Source organism: Marmota marmota, unplaced genomic scaffold (genome assembly GCF_001458135.2).
Source record: "Marmota marmota marmota unplaced genomic scaffold, marMar, whole genome shotgun sequence".
Taxonomy (NCBI): domain Eukaryota; kingdom Metazoa; phylum Chordata; class Mammalia; order Rodentia; family Sciuridae; genus Marmota; species Marmota marmota.
In genome coordinates, this window is record NW_026000174.1 from 13,553,758 (window position 1) to 13,574,003 (window position 20,246).

A 20,246-nucleotide genomic window follows, 5' to 3' on the forward strand; every position below is an offset into this window, starting at 1 on the left:
GACAAATCCTCTGAAATGGAAATGAGGAAAACTACCCCATTCACAATATCCTAAAAAAAAAAAAAAATACTTGGGAATCAACTTAACAAAAGAGGTAAAAGATCTATACAATGAAAACTATAGAATTCTAAAGAGAGAAATTGAAGAAGACCTTAGAAGATGGAAAGATATACCTTGCTCATGGATAGGCAGAATTAATATTATTAAAATGGCCATATTACCAAAAGCACTCTACAGATTCAACACAATTCCGATCAAAATCCCAATGGCATTCCTCACAGAAATAGAAAAAGCAATTATGAAATTAATATGGAAAAATAAGAGACCTAGAATAGCTAAAGCACTTCTAAGCAGGAAGAGTAAAACAGGTGGTATAACTATACCAGATTTTAAATTATACTACAGAGCAATAGTAATAAAAACAGCATGGTACTGGCACCAAAACAGGCTGGTAGACCAATGGTACAGAATAGAGGACACAGAGACCAATCCACAAAATTACAACTACCTTATATTAGACAAGGGTGCTAAAAGCATGCAATGGAGAAAGGAAGCATCTTCAACAAATGGTGCTAGGACAACTGGAAATCCATATGTAACAAAATGAAATTGAATCCCTTTCTCTCACCATGCACAAAAGTTAACTCAAAATGGATCAAGGATCTAGGAATCAAACCAGAGACTCTGCATCTAATAGAAGAAAAAGTTAGCCCTAACCTCCATCTCGTGGGGTTGGGCTCCAAATTCCTTAATAGGACACCTATAGCACAAGAGTTAAAATCAAGAATCAACAAATGGGACATATTCAAACTAAAAAGTTTTTTCTCAGCAAGAGAAATAATAAGTGAGGTAAATTCCTGGGAACAAATTTTTACCCTCACACTTCAGATAGAGCACTAATCTCTAGGATATACAAAGAACTCAAAAAGTTAAACAAAAAAATAAATAAATAAATAACCCAATCAACAAATGGGCCAAGGACCTGAACAGACACTTCTTAGAAGAGGATATACAATCAATTAACAAATACACGAAAAAATGCTCAACATCGCTAGCCATCAAGAGAAATGCAAGTTAAAACTACTCTAAGATACCATTTCACTCCAGTAAGAATGGCAGCCATTATGAAGTCAAACAACAACAAGTGCTGGCGAGGATGCAGGGAAAAAGGTACACTCATACACTGCTGGTGGGGCTGCAAATTGGTGCAGCCAATTTGGAGGGCAGTATGGAGATTCATTGGAAAGCTGGGAATGAAACCACCATTTGACCCAGCTATTCCCCTTCTTGGACTATACCCAAAAGACCTAAAAAGAGCATACTACAGGAACACAGCTACATCAATGTTCATAGCAGCACAATTCACAATAGCTACACTGTGGAACCAACATAGATGCAATTCAATAGATGAATGGATAAAAAAAATATGGCATTTATACACAATGGAATATTACTCAGCACTAAAAAATAACAAGATCATGGCATTTGCAGGGAAATGGATGGCATTAGAGCAGATTATGCTAAGTGAAGTTAGCCAATCCCTAAAAAACAAATGCCAAATGTCTTCTCTGGTATAAGGGGGGTGACTCAAAACAGAGTAGGGAGGAAGAGCATGAGAAAAAGATTACCACGAAACTAGGAAAAGAGGAGGGAGGGAAAGGGAGGGAGAAGGGGAATTGCACGGAAGATGGAAGGAGAGACCCTCATAGTTATACAAAATACATATATGATGGTGTGGGGGGAAGGAAAAAAGAGAGAGAGAGATGTGTCACAGTAGATTGGGTAGAGAGAGGTGATGGGAGGGGAGGGAAGGGGAGGGCAGCAGAATACAACAGACACTAAAGTATTGCTATATGTATATACGTGGCTGTATAACCAATGTGATCCTGTAATCTGTACACATGGAAAAATGAGAATTCATACCCCATTTGAATCAAGTGTATGATATGTCAAGATCATTGTATTGTCTCAAGCAACTAATAAAAAATAAAAATTAAAAGAAAAAAATTAAAAATAAATAAATAAATAAAGGGCTGGGGTTGTGGCTCAGTGGTAGGGCACTAACCTGGCACTTGCGAGGCCCTGGGTTTGATCCTCAGCACCATATAAAAATAAATAAACGGGAAAAAAAGGTTAAAAAAAAAAAAAAAGGTCAAACAATAAATTTTTTAAAAAATTAAAATAAAAAGAGCTGGGGATGTGCTCAGTGGTTGAGCACACTTGGGTTCAATCCCTAGTATGAAAAAAAAAAAAGAATCTACAATATGCCAGGTACTGCAGCACCACAGAAATCAAGGCCATCCTCCCCAAATGCCATCCTGGTCTTAGCATTTCAGGTTAAATCCTCTATTCAACAAAAGCTCAGTTTAAGTGTTTATAAATTGTTTTTAAAAATTATTTTTCATTGGCAAATGTTATAAAAATCTGTGCAACTGGTTCCCAAACCAATGCATATCTATTTTATTTGATAGTACATATCCCTTACAGATTTAAAAATTACTATTGTCATTAACATTTACTCATGTCATAGTATGAACTACCAGCCAGTAGCTTTCAAACATTTTGAACACAATCCACAATATGAAATACATTTTATATTATTCCTAATTTATACCCAAACACACACATAAAACTTAAAACAAATCATACTATTTGTATTCTATTCCTTCCCTCCCCAACCCCTACACTGTGCTGAATGCCCCCAGCCCTATTTTATTTTTGAGACAGGGTACTCAAGTTGCTGAGGCTGGCCTTGAACTTATGATCTTGAATTACTAATGACAATAGTAATAGGGTCAATCAGAAAATCATAGCAAGGCTGAGATTCAAATCCAGGTTTTCTGACTTCAAATCTACTTCCCTTCCCTAAAACACATGACTTGAAGAAATAAAAGTAAATTCCATGAAAAAAAAAAAAAAAGACTTTCCCTTAGATTAGGTAAGAAAATAATTTATAAAGCTTTGAGTTTTATAAATTTACAAAAATTTGGCCAGAAAAAACTTTTTATGTTTTCCAAACTAGTTTATACATTACAGAAGCATTTTTCATAATGCTGAAAGTAGGCAGAGCAAATATCTCAAAAACAAGCAAGGGGCTTAGAAAAGTTTCAGACACTATAAAAACTCCAAAATCCACTACACAGGAGGGAAGGCAGAAAGATCACAAGTTTGAGGCTAGTCTGGGAAATTTAGCAAAAACCCTGTCTCCACCAGGCCCAGTGGCACACGCCAGTAATGCCAGCGGCTCAGGAGACTGAGGCAGGAGGATCATGAGTTCAAAGCCAGCCTCAACAAAAGCGAAGTGCTAAGCAACTCAGTGAGACCCTGTCTCTAAATAAAATGCTGCGGATGCGGCTCAGTGATCAAGTGCCCTTGAGTTCAACCCCCAGTACCAACCCCCATCCCCCTGAAAAAAAAAAAAAACCTGTCTCAAACATAAGAAGAGGGTTGGGAATGTATCTTGGTGGTAGAGTACCTCCAAGGTTCATTCCCCAGGACTGAGGTGGTGGTGAATCTACATTCAACACTAAGTAATGTCAAAACAAACATGTGGTCATTTCCCTAACAAGTAAATTTTATGTTAATATGGCTAAATACCAAAAAAACAGACAATATGTCCCTGAGCAGGCAGAAAAATGGATGAAAGAAACATACAATTGTAATATTAGAGTATACTGATTTAAGTGACTTGTTAACAAAATTCGGTTCTTTCTAGTCATTTATCTAGGTGCTATCTAAAACAGCAAATAAACATATTCATGTACATTATTCATGCAGGAACTACAAGTAGTTATTCCACAACAGCTACTGGTGGGTATGTTAAGATGCCAATAACCATGTATCCATATCATTTAACAATTTGGGAGCGCATCTTCCATATCTACAGCTAAAATTAATTTCAGACAGCTTCAAGAGTTTTAGGCCCAGTTCTGACCTTCTGCAGTGAATTATAACTCATATCTATTATCTGCTTTCTACCAAGATAATCATCTCCAGTATCTAGAAAAACTAGTGGCAACTTATACCCAAACTCGTAGTTATTGTTCCTTCAGTATATAGCTAAAAAGAAATATAACTTCTATCACTTGAATATTTTCAAGTTCTGCTCAAACTCCAGGAATGCGGCTCTCCAAAAGTACCTTAAATCCAAATTCTGAGTACAATTTTTTCTGCCCTTGATTCTGTACAATTGTATTTTTCCTCCCTCTTCAAGCACTCTATTTCCTTCCTTTCACTATCAAAATCCTTGAAAGAATATGTTGGCTGATTTTTCCCTTCATTTTTCACTCCTTAACATATTGTGATTATTTTATGGAAGTTCCTCAAAAGACTAGGAATGGTATCACCATATGATCCAGCTATACTACTCCCTGATGTCTACCCTGAAGAATTAAAGTCAGCATTCTGCAATGATACATGCATACTCCTGTTTATAGCAGCACAATTCACAATAGCCAAATTATAGAAAAAGTCTAAGTGTCCATAAATTGATGAACAATAAAGAAAATATAGTATATATACACAATGAAGAGAATGAGATTATGTCTTTGGAGGAAAACAGATGGAACTTGGAGAGCATTATGGTAAGTAAAATAAGCCAAACTCAGAAACTGAAAGGTCCTATGTTTTCTCTATTTAGAAACTGAAGGGAAAACGGAAAAAAGTAGGTAGGGAGTTGTCTCAGGAAAATAGAAGGGAGACCAGTAGTAAAAGGGTAAGTACAATAGCCCTTTATAAATGAAAATGCATGTACACCTATGTAACAACAAATCCCATTACAAATAATTATAAAGCACCAATAAAAAATACCAAAAAAGAAACATGACTATTTTGTGTACCTGTTTTATTTATAGAAATGATATAAAGTGGTACATATCCTTTGGCAACTTTTTCACTTAACATTTTTTCAAGACTTATCCATGTTATTACATGAGGACCTAATTCATTCATTGTAATAATTACAGGATCCGTAGTTCATTCCTTCTATCAAGGACAACTGTTTCTTTTTCTAGTACTTCAGTGCTGTCATATGCAATAGGGAGGGGCGTACATACAAGCTTCCCTAAGACAAATATCTATCAATGAAATTGCTGCAGGGTAAGGAATGTATCTCTTCAATTTTACTAGATATAATCAATATTTCCAATGAATTCAATTCTGGACTTGTTAATCTTCTTCTGTTTTCTATTCCATTGATTTCTGCTCATATCTTTATTCTTTCCTATCTCTTACTTCCTTTGGGTTTAATTTGATGTTACTTTTCTAACTTCTTTGGTTGACCACTTAGTTTTGTTCTTTAACATATTACTTCGAAGTTGGCTTTAAAAAAAAAAAAAATTCCAAACATGGATTGGAGGAAAAAGAAACTGCTTATATTTCACTTATTAATATCTAATTGTATCATACTGGGATCAGATGATGTGGTTTCTATAACTGCTCAACTTATAATGGGGTTGTATCTCAATAAACCCATTGTGAGCTAAAATAAGTCAAAAATATATTTAATACACCTAATCTACTTAACATCACAGCCACAAAATGCACTGAAGAGTAACCATTTTTTTTACTGTTGTGATAGCATGGCTGAGTGGGAGGTGCAGCTTGCTACCACTGCCTAGCATTGCAAGAGAGTTATCATACTGCATATGAGAAACTGATGTGACTCCATTTTTGAGAAACCAGCTTCTACCTCAAGGCCTGTCCTAAGGAAGGGGGCATGACCCTTGTCTGGGAAAAACCCACAGAGCACTCCTAAGCACATACCCACCTGCTGAATTGTTCCTCTGCAAACAACAGGAGAGATCTGTGGCGCCAGGTGTCCCTGACTCAGTAAGGCTAGGTGAAGACCCATAGCAACCCCCTAGCAACCACCAATCAGCATGAAATAGGGAAAATACCTGGGATGCCAGATGACCCCCCAGTAGTTTACAGTGGTTGATAACATGTTGGAAAACCATGTAGTTTAGCACGTACACCCCTCGTGGTTTAAACCAATCAGTTCAAAGGAATCCCCCTCATGTACTAACCAATCATCCCTACCCAACTTGTTCCCGCCAGTGAATGTGCTAATCAATGTTAAGAATTGTTGTTTTGACTTTCCCGCGGTATGGAATGATTTGCTGTGTGATGTTATGATGCATCGAGTATACCCCCAAAACCTATAAAATCTCACTGAACAAAGGACCGGGACTCCACTCCCTGGGACCGATGAGGCGGGAACGGTTGTGAGTCCAGGCTCTAGCTTGCAATAAAGACTCTTGTGTGACTGCATCGGATTCAGCTCCTGGAGGTCTACTGGGGTCCCACGAATCTGGCATTACACATATCACTAGCTTCGGAAAAAAATCAAAATTCGAAGTATGGTTTCTGCTGAATACGTTTTACTTTCAAAAGTCAAAAAATCTTGTCAAACCATTGTAAATAAGGGAACATCTGGTATTACTATTTCATATCTGTTGAAACTTTCTTTATGCCTAATTATGAGTCTTAAAAAGGTAACATGTTGGAAAACCATGATGTGTTGTTTAAATTACATGGTCCACATTTGCTTGTACACTTCTTAATTTGGATGGTATATAGTTCTATATATAGAGAGAGTAAATCAAGTTATCTACTAGTTTCCCCCCCCCCCACTACTATACTGGGGATTGAACACAAGGGTTTTTTACCAATGAACTCAGCCCTCTTTTATGTTTTATTTTGAGACATAGCCTTGCTAAATTGTTGCAATTAGCCTCAAACTTGAAATCCTCCTGCCTGTAAGGATGGCCTTAGGCCTTAGCCTAAGCAAATCCATTTTAAAAACTCCACTTTGTTATTTTGTTGTTGTTGTTTATTTTTTAGTTGTAGTTAGACACAATATCTTTGTTTTATTTATTTATATGTGGTGCTGAGGATTGAATCCAGGGCCTCACACGTGCTAGGCGAGTGCTCTACCACTGAGCCACAACCCCAGCCCCATAAAAACTCCACTTTGAAACCTGCAGTCTCACCAGGCACACCTACAGAGCCCTCCAATATGGCCCTCAGGCACAAACAAGTCACTTCTCCCCACCCTGACAATCTCAGAGTGAAGTCTCTGTCCGATTGTCCTCACCCCATAAGGGGGGAGAAGCAAAAAAATCAGGATGGGAAAATCAGACCAGATGCTTTAACCCCAGGGCAAATGACATCACTGAGAAATACAGTAGCAGCTGATAGGGATTGAAAGGGTGGTCAGAAGCCCCCAAATTTAGTATAAATGATGGACCAACCAACACTGCTACACACAAGCCTGAGAGCCTGATGAAGACCTGGACTGAAATCCCAATTCTTCTCATCTGCCTGATCCTCTACATTGTTCTCACACAGCTCTCAAACTCTACAGCAATCTCTTGACTCTGGTAAGAAAAGGACTTCTCCTTATGACTGCCTTCTCAGCCAGCCATCAGCTCCATCCCAGGAGAAGCCTGCCTTGGTTCCTGATCTGATCACCACAGTCTGAGTGAGTGTGCATCTATCTGCTGGAGTCTAAGGCTTGAGACTTTTGATCTGACACTTGGGCTTAGCATGCAGAGGGAATGTCTGTCATAAGCCTATCATGAGTAAGTGTGTTTACAATTCTTAGAGTTAATCTAGAATTGTTTGCTATGAATTGATTGTGTCTATTGCAGTACCTAGCATTCAGGATTGTCAATTTCTTGATTAAGAACTTATAAGGTAAAATTGTATTGAGTGATTTGAGTAAATAAAGCATTGGAAAGGGCAGAAGCATGTGGACATTCTTTATTTCTCACCTTCTATTGTATAAGTTGCACCTTTGCTCATCGCAACACTGTCTCAGCCTCTTGAGTCACTAGAATCACAGGCATTCACTAAATCTAGCTAACCTTAAAGTCTAAAGTTAATCACTATCTTTATTATCTTACTGACCTATATACAGAAATTTAGAACCCATTAATAATGACCACTTTTCTTCCCCATTTATATTTTATCTTTGCCTAGTATTTTATTTCCACCTTGGTTATAACCCCTTACAAATTAGTCATAATTATTTTTTCTTTATATAGTCAATGTTGGCTTAGTTTACCTACTGACTTCTTTGTCCACAATAACTACTTACATCCTATATTCTCCCCTGGGATACATTTCATTTCTTCTGTAGGACATTATTTAGTATTAACAGTTCTTTTAGAAACAGTGCAGTAAATTTTCTACATTTTTGTCTGAAAATATTTTTATCTTGCCCTCACTCTTAAATGACAACTTACCTGAGTATGAAATTCAGGTTTCTCACAACACTTTGAAGATAATATTCAATTTCTGTGCTCTATGATCAATTTCTCTATGATTAAGAGAGCTCTGCTCTCAATCTGATTGTTGTTCCTATTTAGTTGCATTTAAAAGTATCTTTGGTCCTACAGGGACACAGCCACATCAATGTTTACAGCAGCACAATTCACAATAGCTAAACTGTGGAACCAACCTAAATGCCCTTCAGTAGATGAATGGATTAAAAAATGTGGCATATATACAAAATGGAATATTACTCAGCAATAAAAAGGAATAAAATCATGGCATTTGCGGTAAATGGATGCAGCTGGAGTAGATAATGCTAAGTGAAGTTAGCCAATCCCGAAAAAAACAAATGGCCAATGTTTTCTCTGATATAAGGTGACTAACTCATAGTTGGGCAAGGAGAAGGAGCATGGGAAGAATTGATAAACTCTAGATAGGGCAGAGGAGGGGGAGGGCAGGGGAGGGGGCAGGGGGTTAGCAATGATGGAGGAATGTGACGAATATCATTATCTAAAGTAAATGTATGAATACATGAATTGGTAATGAACATACTTTATATACAGAGATATGAAAAATTGTTCTATATATGTGTAATAAGAATTGTATGCATTCCGCTGTCATGTATTTAGTAAAATAAATAAATAAAAAGAATCTTTGGTCATAACAAACCAGATAACGACACATTAAAGAAAGAAATAAGGCTGGGGTTGTGGCTCAGTGGTAGAGTGTTCACTGAGCACGTGTGAGGCACTGGGTTCAATCCTCACATAAAAATAAAGACATTGTGTCGGCGTAAAACTAAAAAATAAATATTAAAAATAAAAGAAAACCACAGACCAATATCCCTGATGAACTTAGATGCAAAAATCCTAATTAAAATATTAGCAAATCATGCTCAGCAACATATTAAGAAGACTATATACACCATGACCAAGTTGGTTTTATCCCAGAGATACAAGATGAAAGTTTAATAAACACAAATCAATAAATGTAATCCATCACATAAATAGATTTAGAGACAAAAATCACATAGTCATCTCAATAGATGCAGAGAAGGCCTTCAACAAAACTCAGTACTCATTCATAATAAAATCACTGAAGAAACTAGGGACAGAAGAACCTACCTCAACATCATAAAGACTATATATGAAATATCCCAAGCCAGCTTTATAGTAAATGGGAAAAAGCTGAAAGAATGTCTTTTAAAATAGAGAAAAGACAAGGATGTCCACTCTGACCACTCCTATTTAACAGAATATTAAAAATTGTAGCCAGAGCAATTAGGCAAGAGAAGGAAATAAAAGGGATAAAAATAGGAAAGGAAGAAGTCAAATTATCACTGTTTATAGATATAATGCTATACTTGTGTTTTTTTGTTTGTTTGTTTTGTTTTGTTTGTGGTGCTAGGGATTGAACCCAGGGTCTTATGCATGCAAGGCAAGCACTCTATCAACTGAGCTATCTCCCCAGCCTAATACTTGGAAGATCCAAAAAACCTAAACCAAAACACTTCTAGAGCTGGTTATAAAATCAACATACAAAAAGCAAAAGCTTTCCTATATACCAACAATGAATTTGCTGAAAAATAAATCAAGAAAACAATTTCATTCACAATAGCCTCAAAAAAAGAAAAACAAAAACCACAACACCTAGAAATAAATCTAACACCAAGGGGTCAAAGACCTTTACAATGAAAACAATAAAACATTGAAAAAAAGAAACTGAAGAACATGGAAAGACCTCCCATGTTCATGGATAAGCAGACTTAATATTTTTTAATTTTTTAAATGACCATATTACATAAGCAATATACAAATTCAATGCAATTCCCATCAAAATACCAATGACATTCTTCACAAAAATAGGAAAAAGTCCTAAAAGACTATTTGAAAGAAAAGATCCAGAATAGCCAAAGTAATTCTAAGCCAAAAAAGCAATGCTAGAGGCATCACAATACCTGACTTCAAATAAATCTACAGAGCTACAGTAACAAAAACTGCATGGTACTAGCAAAAAACAGACAGATCAACGGTACAGAATAGAAGACAAGAGACAAACCACATAACTACAATCTTCTGATTCTTGACACAGGTGCCAAAAACACTGGAGAAAAAAACAGCCTTTTAAACAAATGGTGCTAAGGAAACTGATTACCCATATGTAGAATGAAACTAGACCTTTATCTCTCACCCTTAACAAAAATTAACTCAAAGACATAGGAATTAGACCAAAAATTCTTAGAAAACGAAAGGGTCAACACTCCAGCATATAGGCACAGGCAACAACTTTCTCAATAGGACCCCTAAAAGCTCAGGAAATAATGCCAAGAGTTAATAAATGGGATGGCATCAAATTAAAAAATTTCTACACAGCAAAGGAAACGATTAGGAATGTGAAGAGAGAATCTACAGCATAGGAGAAAATCTTTACTATTCTACTCTTCTGACAGAGGATTAATATCTAGAATATATAAAGAACTCAAAAAACTTAACATCAAATAGCCCAATTAATAAATGGGCAAGTGAATTAAACAAACACCTCTCAAAAAAAAAAAAAAAAACACAAATGGCCAACAAATACATGAAAAAATGTTCAACATCATTGACAATTACGAAAACGCAAATCAAAACTACACTGAAATTTCATCTTATACCAGTCAGAAAGGCAGCCATCAAGAACACAAATAATAATAAATACTGGAGAGGATGTAGAGAAAAAGGAAGACTTTTATACTGTTGGTGGGATTGTAAATTAGAAATTTACAATTTACAATGCATTTAATAACCACTGTGGAACTCAAGTATGGAGGGTCCTCAAAGACTAGCCATGAGGCCTGGGGTTGTGGCTCAGTGGTAGAGTGCATGAGGCACTGGGTTCAATCCCCAGCACCCCATAAATAAATAAATACAGGTTAAAAAAAAAAAGACTAGTCAATGGAACCACCATATGATCAAGCTATACCACCCCTAGATATTTATTCTAAAGAATTAATCATCTTACTACAGTGACATATGCATACCGATGTTCATATTCCATATAGCCAAACTATGGAACCAGCCTAGATGCCCATCAATGGATGAAGAGATAAAAAAAAAAATGCGGTATATACACACAATGGAGTTTTACTCAGCCATAAAGTAAAAATTATGTCATTTGAAGGAAAATGGATAAAACTTGAGATCATCATGTTAAGCACAATCAGCCAAACTCAGGTCAAGGGTCATATATTTTCTCTCATGTGGAATTTAGAAAGAATGGGCAGGCGGATCTCACTAAAGTTAAAGGGAGATCAATAAAGGAAAGGCAGCAGTTGTTGGGGGAGGGGCAGGGAGTGCTGGGAGTAAGTTAGCCAAATTACATTGTTATATCATGTGCATGTATAAATATGTAACAATCCGGTCACTATGTACAACTATAATGCATCAATAAAAATTGTGGAAAGGAAAAAAATATCTTTGATATTATGTAGTTTCACTATAATGCATTTAATTGTGGGGATTTTTGTTGTTGCTGCTGTTGTTTGCTTGCTTTTAAATTCTTGCTAAGGTCTCGTGAGTCTTAAACCTAAAAATTCAGGTCTTTTTTTATTAATTCTGAAAATTTCTCAAGTCATCTTCTCTTTAAATTCCATAACTCCCTCATTTTATCTACTTCCTCCTAGAATTAATACTATATGTTGGAACTTCTTGATCATTCCTTTTCGCTTCTCTTTCATATTTTCCTTTAATTTACTGTTTTTTATTCTCATTATTTACCACCTACTGATTTTTTTCTGTGTAAACTCTTACTTACTGAGCTTTTTAACCTCATGTTTTCATGTTTAGTTATTTTTCAAATGTGCCCGTTTCATAATCTTATTCATTCATTGGAATGTCAATTAACATATTTAAGTGACTAAATATGTCACTTAAATATGTTAATTTAACTTATCTTTCAATTATCTTTAACTTATCTTTTAACTTATTTGCCAATTCTACTATCCTAGTCCTCCTCGTTATTTCTGTTCTCATGTATGGCATAAAACTGCTCCCATGCTGTCATTTTTTTTTTTTTATTATAAGCCCAACCTCAGTTAGACTTATTTCTGCAAAGAATCCCATTTAATTAAGGTATGGGAATACCCATCAAAGTCTTATTTTTCTCTCTCTAGGTGACTCAGGTTTGTCAATAGTGTGGAGTCAATTTTTGTATTAATTTCTTGGCATAAGGATATCCAAGATATCAAATGCGAGCAATTTCTCACATACCTTGTGCTTCAATTTCTCGGGGAAACTTTTTTGTTTCCCCATCTCTTCTTTGCATAGAACCCAGGCAAATCCTAGTTTATAGGGCCATGGGCATAGGTCAGTGTATAGAGTATTTGCCTAGAAAGTGCAAAGCCCTGGGTTCAATCCCCAATATACAAATACACACACACACACACACACACACACTCTCTCTCTCTCTCTCTCTCTCTCTCTCTCTCTCTCTCTCTCTCCAGCTTTATGCACAAAAGTCATCTGTTTCCTTTTACACAAAGCTAAAACTCAATCCCCTAAGAACAGAAAACCAGAATCTCACTCCTCATTCAGAAAACCCTCACTTCTGGTGCTTCAGCCTGCTCCAAGGGCTCAAAGGTTTATAGTTTTGATTTTAGTTCTGTTTCTGGAACTAGAGAGAACTCTGTCATTCCTGCAAGTTCAGGAATGCATTTAAAAGACTAATATATTATCCATTTTTCTGGATATTTGTAGCAGAGGCACTTTCAGCTTATCATGCAAATAAAATTTGCTCTCCAATCCATTTGTTATATTAACCCTGTGAAAGTGATCTCTCTAAAGTGTAAAACTCTTCAACAGATCGTCTCTGGCATAGTATTAAAAATCAACTATTGCCCAGCTCCTGCAGATCCTTTTACTTCTACTCTCTCATGCACACTCTTGTGTTCTAACCACTCCTATTTACAATTCCTAGAACTCTCCTTGTTGTTTCATGCTTTTTTTTTTAGATTTTATTTTTTTTTAGAGAGAGAGAGAAATTTTTTTAATATTTATTTTTTAGTTTTCGGTGGACACAACATCTTTATTTTATTTTTATGTGGTGCTGAGGATCGAACCCAGCGCCCCGCGCATGCCAGGCGAGCACGTTACCACTTGAGCCATATCCCCAGTCCCTGCTTCTGTCTTTAAATGTACTGATTTCTCTCTCTCATCTTTATCCTGCTCTCATCCACCTACTGAACACTCATGGTGAAATGTCTTTCACTGAAATTATACCTGACCCATCTGAGTTCTCCTTTGTAAAAATAAGTAACATTTATTGAGCTCTCTATATGCCAAGCATTGTAACAACTTATTTAGTGTTAACAACAACCTTACAATTTTGCTGTTATTACTATCCCTGTCTTCCAAATGAGGAAACAAGATACAGAGAAGTTAAGCAATATGTCCAATAACATGCAGCTAAAAGTGGCAGAGCTGAAATTTGAACCCAGAGAGCTGTCTCCATACCCCCTTCTGCTAACCTATTCTATTAATTTATATCATATTGCCTTCTATAATTATATCTTATATTACAGATATTATTGTACTTATATTTTACATGCACATTTACATGCCAATCTTTCCAACTATTCTTTAAGAGACAGAATCATGGTTTTATCTGTTTGTAGCTCAAATGCCAAGTACAAAGAAGGCCCTCAAATGGTTACTAAATCAATGAATGACTGAAAGTAACATCTCCACAACCACAATTTTAGTCTAGTCCCTCTTCATCTCTTGCCTGAACTATTAAAATATTCCACTAAGACTCCCTCCCTTCAGTTTCAACTCACAGCTTTTCTTCTCCAACAAATACTGTCCTTCTCAAGCATATTATGATCATATCATTCACTACTTACAAATCTTTAAGGGTTCTATACTATATATAGGATAAAGTCTAAAATTCTCTTAGCATGACCCACAATGCCCTTCACCATCTAATTTCTGTAGTCTCCTCTCTTCCCAACTCCAGTCCCACACTCCACCTTTATTTAACTCCTTGCAGTTTGTGAATACAACAGCCTTCTGTCTTTGGCTATGAAAGCTCTTATGCTTGAAATGGCCATCCCTCCTCTTTCACCCAGTGAAGTCCTATTCTTTCTTCAACATACAGTTCAAATGCCTTTCTCAGGTTTCCTCTACACTGTTCACCCATTACAATACCATTAGCATTATGTATTACTTCATTTACCACTCAGAATTATCTGACTGTGTATTTCCCCAATATAGAGTCTTAAAGAACAGGAACCAGCCAGACATTGGCACATGCCTGAGGCTAAGGAATGAAGATTTCAAGTTCAAAGCCAGCCTCAGCAATTTAGTGAGGCCCTAAGGAACTCAGCGCGAGATCCTGTCTCTAAGTAAAAAAGAGTAAGTAAAATATAAAAGAGTAAAATTAGTTAAGACATGTCTTACTAATCTTTGTAACAGTGTATGCCCCCAAAAGTGCTCATTAAATTAATGCAATGAAATTTGCCTAGTAGATATTATATCAGATATTTAAGCAAACTCAGATATAAATTCAAGGTGGGTAATTAAAGATTAACTGGAAGTTAGAGAATGGAAATATGAACGAATAAACAACAATAAAAAAAGAAAACACCTCTTAAATTCCTACTGCTCAATCCTAAATTCTATAAACCAGAACAATTCCTTCAATGTTAATTATTCTAAGTCACAAAATATATGGTGAGGTAATCTAAGCATGAGTTTTGAAAAACATAAGCAAACACAAGGCACATGTTTCCAGCATTAGTATAATACACAAGGACATTCTCAAATTCTAGAATACGTGTCATTAAAAATAAAAGGATGAGTCATTTTATACATTTTGAAACAAATCCTTACAGACCAGGGAAATTCCTGTCCTTTTACACTACAATCACAAGGTTTCATTATTCATCAGTCCTAAATGCAATTTAGGGTACACACATAGCAAACACTTTCTGTCAATTGAGTAATAAACAGAACTCTCTGCGTGTCACAGAAAGAGGAAATTTTTTAAATGTATGCTAGGGTAAAGAAAAAGAATAAATGTGACACTATTTATTTAACATTTTTTTAACCTATTCCATTTTTTAAAAATATTTATTTTTTTAATTGTAATTGGACACAATATCTTTAATTAATTTATTTATTTTTATGTGGTGCTGAGGATTGAACCCAGGGCCTCGCCCATGCTAGGGCAGCACTCTACCGCTGAGCCACAACCCCAGCCCTTGATCTATTCCATTTTGAAATGTACTTTGACACAGAAGTAGGGGGGAAAAACAAACTGTCGAATTTTTTTTTTTTTTCTGGTACCAGGGATTGAACCCAGGGGTACTTAACCACTGAGCCACATTCTCAGCTCTCTTTTATATTTTATTTAGAGACAGGGTCTCACTGAGTTGCTTAAGGCCTCATTAAATTGCAGAGGCTGGCTTTGAACTTGAAATCCTCCTGTCTCAGCCTCCCAAGCTATTGTGATTATAAGCATGCACTACCAACCATGCCCGGCCAAACTGTCAATTTAAAAGATTCATCAGGCTTTGTCCAGCTTTTCTATCATTACCTATGGTAAAAGAAAAGAACTGTCCTAAATCCACGAATCATTTTCAATGAAGCTTCAGTGCAGCTGTCATTTATAATTCAAAATCAACCTGTGTATGTCTGTGGTAAATGTTTTTAAAAATCAATAGATCAGGACTGTCTCTAAATTTAGAATGTAAGTTCCATGAGAGAGTTATCTTTAATATTTCATTCAATAATGTTTCCCAAGGACCTAGTATAGTGTCTGGCACAGAATAAGCACTCATTGTAACATCACTGAATACTGCTCAAGATGGTCCAAATACTTTTTTTTTTTTGAAAAAGAGAGAGAGAGAGAGAGAGTTTTAATATTTATTTTTTAGTTTTCGGCGGACACAACATCTTTGTTTGTATGTGGTGCTGAGGATCGAACCCGGGACGCACGAATGCCAGGCAAGCGCGCTACCGCTTGAGCCACATCCCCAGCCCCCAAAATACTTAATATATCAATATAATGATGTGCAGCAGATACTCAAAGATGAAGTTTTTTGACATCTTGACATGATCACTGACATAGCCTTCACAAAAATGTTTTCATAAATCAACAAAAACTTATATCTACACAATCAAACTGACATACATATTAAGAAATAAACCATTTACACAAGGGTCATTAAGGTTTCAAAACCTTAAAGCTGGGCTGGGATATAGCTCAGTTGGTAAAGTGCCAGCTTTGCATGTACAAGGCCTTGGGTTCAATCCCCAGAACTACCAAAAAAAAAAAAAAATTTAAAGCTGCTGGGCACAGTGGTGCATACCTGTAATCCCCCGGCTCAGGAGCCTTAGGCAGGAGGATCGTGAGTTCAAAGCCAGCCTCAGCAACAGCGAGGTGCTAAGCAACTCACTGAGACCCTCTCTCTAAATAAAATACAAAATAGGACTGAGGATGTGGCTCAGTGGTTGAATGCCCTTGAGTTCAATCCTCGCTACCAAAAAAAAAAAAAAAAACTTAAAGCTTACCAAGAAGTTAGCACAACACAGAAATCAACAGTACAACCAAACTTTTCAGCAAGGACAAACTCTTGCACTTTTTCCAGACAATCCAATTCCAAAACACTGGATGTTAAAAAAAAAAAAAAAAATTTCCTTGTTTGTTTAATTAATTAAGTCAGGTGTAATAGTGGTGGATGTCTGCAGTCTTCGCTACTCAGGAGGCTGAGACAGGAGGATCACTTGAACCCAGGAGTTCAAGACCAGCTTGGGCAATACACAATACAGTGAAACCTTTTTCAACAAAAAAAAATGCAAGGCACAATGGCACACACCTGTGATCCCCAAGACTAGGAGGCTGGGGCAGGAGGATGATAAGTTACAAACCAGCCTGGACAACTCAGCAAGATACTGTCTCGAAATAAAAAATAAAAAAGGACTGGGGATCTGGGGATATAACTCAGAGATAAAACAGCCCTAAATTCAATGCCCAGTACCAAAAAATTTTAAAAACTTAAGAATTTCATTTTTCCCAGTATTATAAAGCTCTAACTTTCCCTTATCAGTTGACCTAACTATGCCAAAATACCAATAAGCTATATACTTCAGAATATTCCTAAAATTGCTATACTGTTGCTGTTTGTTATTCATACAAGTGCAATGTAAATATTTAGGAAATTGGTACTTGTAGTTTTCTCTGTAAAAAGCCATCATGAAACTTCACTGTGAATTAAGCTGTGTTTCGGTCCTTTTTATAGGATTACTCTTTCAGCCCTTGTTTACCCACTCACAAAAACCTGTAACTAGTAACTTTCTTCTCTGTTGTAGTGTCACAAGTTTTCTCTTCTATATAATGAGGGACCTGGATTAAAACAGTAGTTCTCAATTTTTATTTATTTATTTATTTGTGGTGCTGGGGATTGAACCCATGGCCTTGTACATGTGAGGCAAGTACTCTACCAAGCTATATCCCCAGCACTCAACATTTAAAAATTAGGAGAATCAGTTGAAAGCTACAAATGACCTACCCATAAAAATGCAAACACATAAAATTTTATGAAAAAATATTTATAACAGCAAAAGGTAAGAATCAACCTAAATGTCTACAAATAGATGTACTCAATGAAATTCCATTCACTGTAAGAATGAAAACATTTTCTATATACTGATATGTAAAGATTTTCATCATGTATTGTTAAGCAAAAAAAGCAATTCACAGAGTATGTAAATACAACCTTTTATCTAACAGGGACAAAAATCAGTTATTCTTGCATTTTCTGTAGAAAAATAAAGAAGAATCTTTGATGGAAGTGGGAAGTAAGGGGTAGGAGGATATCTTTTATTGTGTACGTTCTCATACGTTTATTTGAATCATGTGAATGCATATTATTTAAAATTAAATTTTTTAATTAAAAAAATACTGTATAGGGCTGGAGTTGTAACTCAGTGGTAGAGCACCTGTCTAGCATATGTGAAGCACTGGGTTTGATCCTCAGCATGACATAAAAATAAACCTATCAAATAAAGGTATTGTGACCATCTACAACTAAAAAACAATTTTTTAAAAAGATACTGTATAGGAAGAACTTCAGTATATTCAGAAAACCCACTGAAGCTAAAAGATAATCCCCAAACCTCATTCAGGAATATATTTCAATCCTTTATGACAATTTTTTTAAAGACAATAAATTTGCACAAATTAGCAAGCCATACTTCCTTTAAGTGATTCAAATTTCAGACCTGATACTTCTGTAGTGATTTCCAGGCTTAGAAAATAAAATTAAAAATTTCTAACTGCCCGCATGGTGGCCCACGTCTGCAATCCCAGAGACTACGGAGGCTGAGGCAGGAAAATCAAAATCAAAGCCAGCCTCAGCAACTTAGCAAGACCTAAGCAGCTCAGTGAGACCCTGTCTAAATAAAATATTTAAAAAGGGGCTGGAGATGTGGCTCAGTGGTTAAGTCCCTGAGTTCAATCCCTGGTATCCCCCCCACCAAAAATAAAAATCTAACCTATTTGACCACACCATATAGTCAATAGTTCTGATAGGAAGACCAAACAAGTACTATCTTATATTTTGACCCTAATCTCAAAATCTGAAGCAAATTAACTGAGCAGGAATTAGATGGATCTGAATTTTCATCATTAGTTAAGTTACTCAACTTCTCTGGACCTCAGTTTCATTTATACAATGGAAATAAAAGTCCCTATCTTATAGGGATGTTATAACATTTAAAAGGAATAACAAGGAGCATTGAAAATAAGATGTAGGGCTGGGGATGTGGCTCAAGCGGTAGCGCGCTCGCCTGGCATGCATGCGGCCCGGTTCGATCCTCAGCACCACATCAAACAAAGATGTTGTGTCCGCTGAAAACTAAAAAATAAATATTAAAAAAATAAAATAAGATGTAGATCCCCCTCAACCCAAGAAATCAAGACAAGGTTTCCTAGAACCGTGGCAGGTGTTTCTGACCAGTTCCTGAAACAGACTGCTTTTAGGAACCCGTAATTTCTAGGGGCTGCCCTTTCATACACAATGCTTCCCTTTCCCCACTTAAAATAAGATTTGTGTAACCTAGGACTCTATCTCAAAGCTCAGCACCAATGATTGGTAGGCTATTGATGATAAGAAAGGAAAGAAGTTAAGGCAAGGGTCCTGCAACAAACTTTTCAACTGCCAGGATAACAGAAGAAAACAAACATTGCTAAAGAATTAGCAGCGGCCCGCAGCCAACCAATCTTCATTTCCAAACCTTTTAAACCCCACCCAGCTTTTTTGTGGAGCACTACTGGCTCTTATTGTTATAATTAGCATAAATATAAATAGCTGTCAATTATCGCTCCCTCATTATACGCCACGCTCTTGTGCTAACCATGCACTTTTCGAGATGTTATGAAAAATTGCACGTGGGCTTATTCTCCAACACACTCTGCTCTCAAATCTAAAAATCTTCTTTCACATCCCCAAATTCAACCTGTCCCCTAAACTCCAGCTACTCCACACCCCTGGCCGAACCACTCAGGCCCAAGACCCACATCCCTCCAAGCAGCAAGACCTCAAGCTGTTGATCCACCACTAAAACCAAGTGCTTCTGCGATTCTCCAGGGCCCCTCCCCCTCCACACGCTAATTCCAACCTGTCCCTAACTTGTTCCAAGAATTGTTTCCCTCCAAACTTATGACGTACGTAAGACGCGAGGTCTCCTCACTGCCCCTCCAAATCCAACTTGTCCGTAGTTCATTCCAAAGTTCAAAATTCAGAAACATACTACACCTGGGCAGAGCCCAGTTGCAACTCCATAAGAACTCTCCACAGCCGCCCGAGTGGGGCCCGGGACTCACCACCCCCTAACCAGGCCAGGCCAGAACAGCCGGGCAGTTCTCCAGACCCCTAGGGAAGGAGAGGAAGCTCCACCTGACTCCGCCGGCGCAGCGCGAGGTTCCTGCTC

General features: G+C 36.7%; 1 protein-coding gene across 1 annotated transcript in view; it reads right to left on the reverse strand.

The window, feature by feature from the left end:
• Rnf169 (ring finger protein 169) overlaps positions 1–20,246 on the reverse strand; it is a 111,951-nt gene that overhangs the window by 88,220 nt on the left and 3,485 nt on the right. Inside the window, exon 2 of the mRNA XM_048787883.1 lies at positions 20,213–20,240. Coding sequence (XP_048643840.1) covers positions 20,213–20,240 — 28 coding nt within the window. The remainder of the gene's footprint in view (positions 1–20,212; positions 20,241–20,246) is intronic.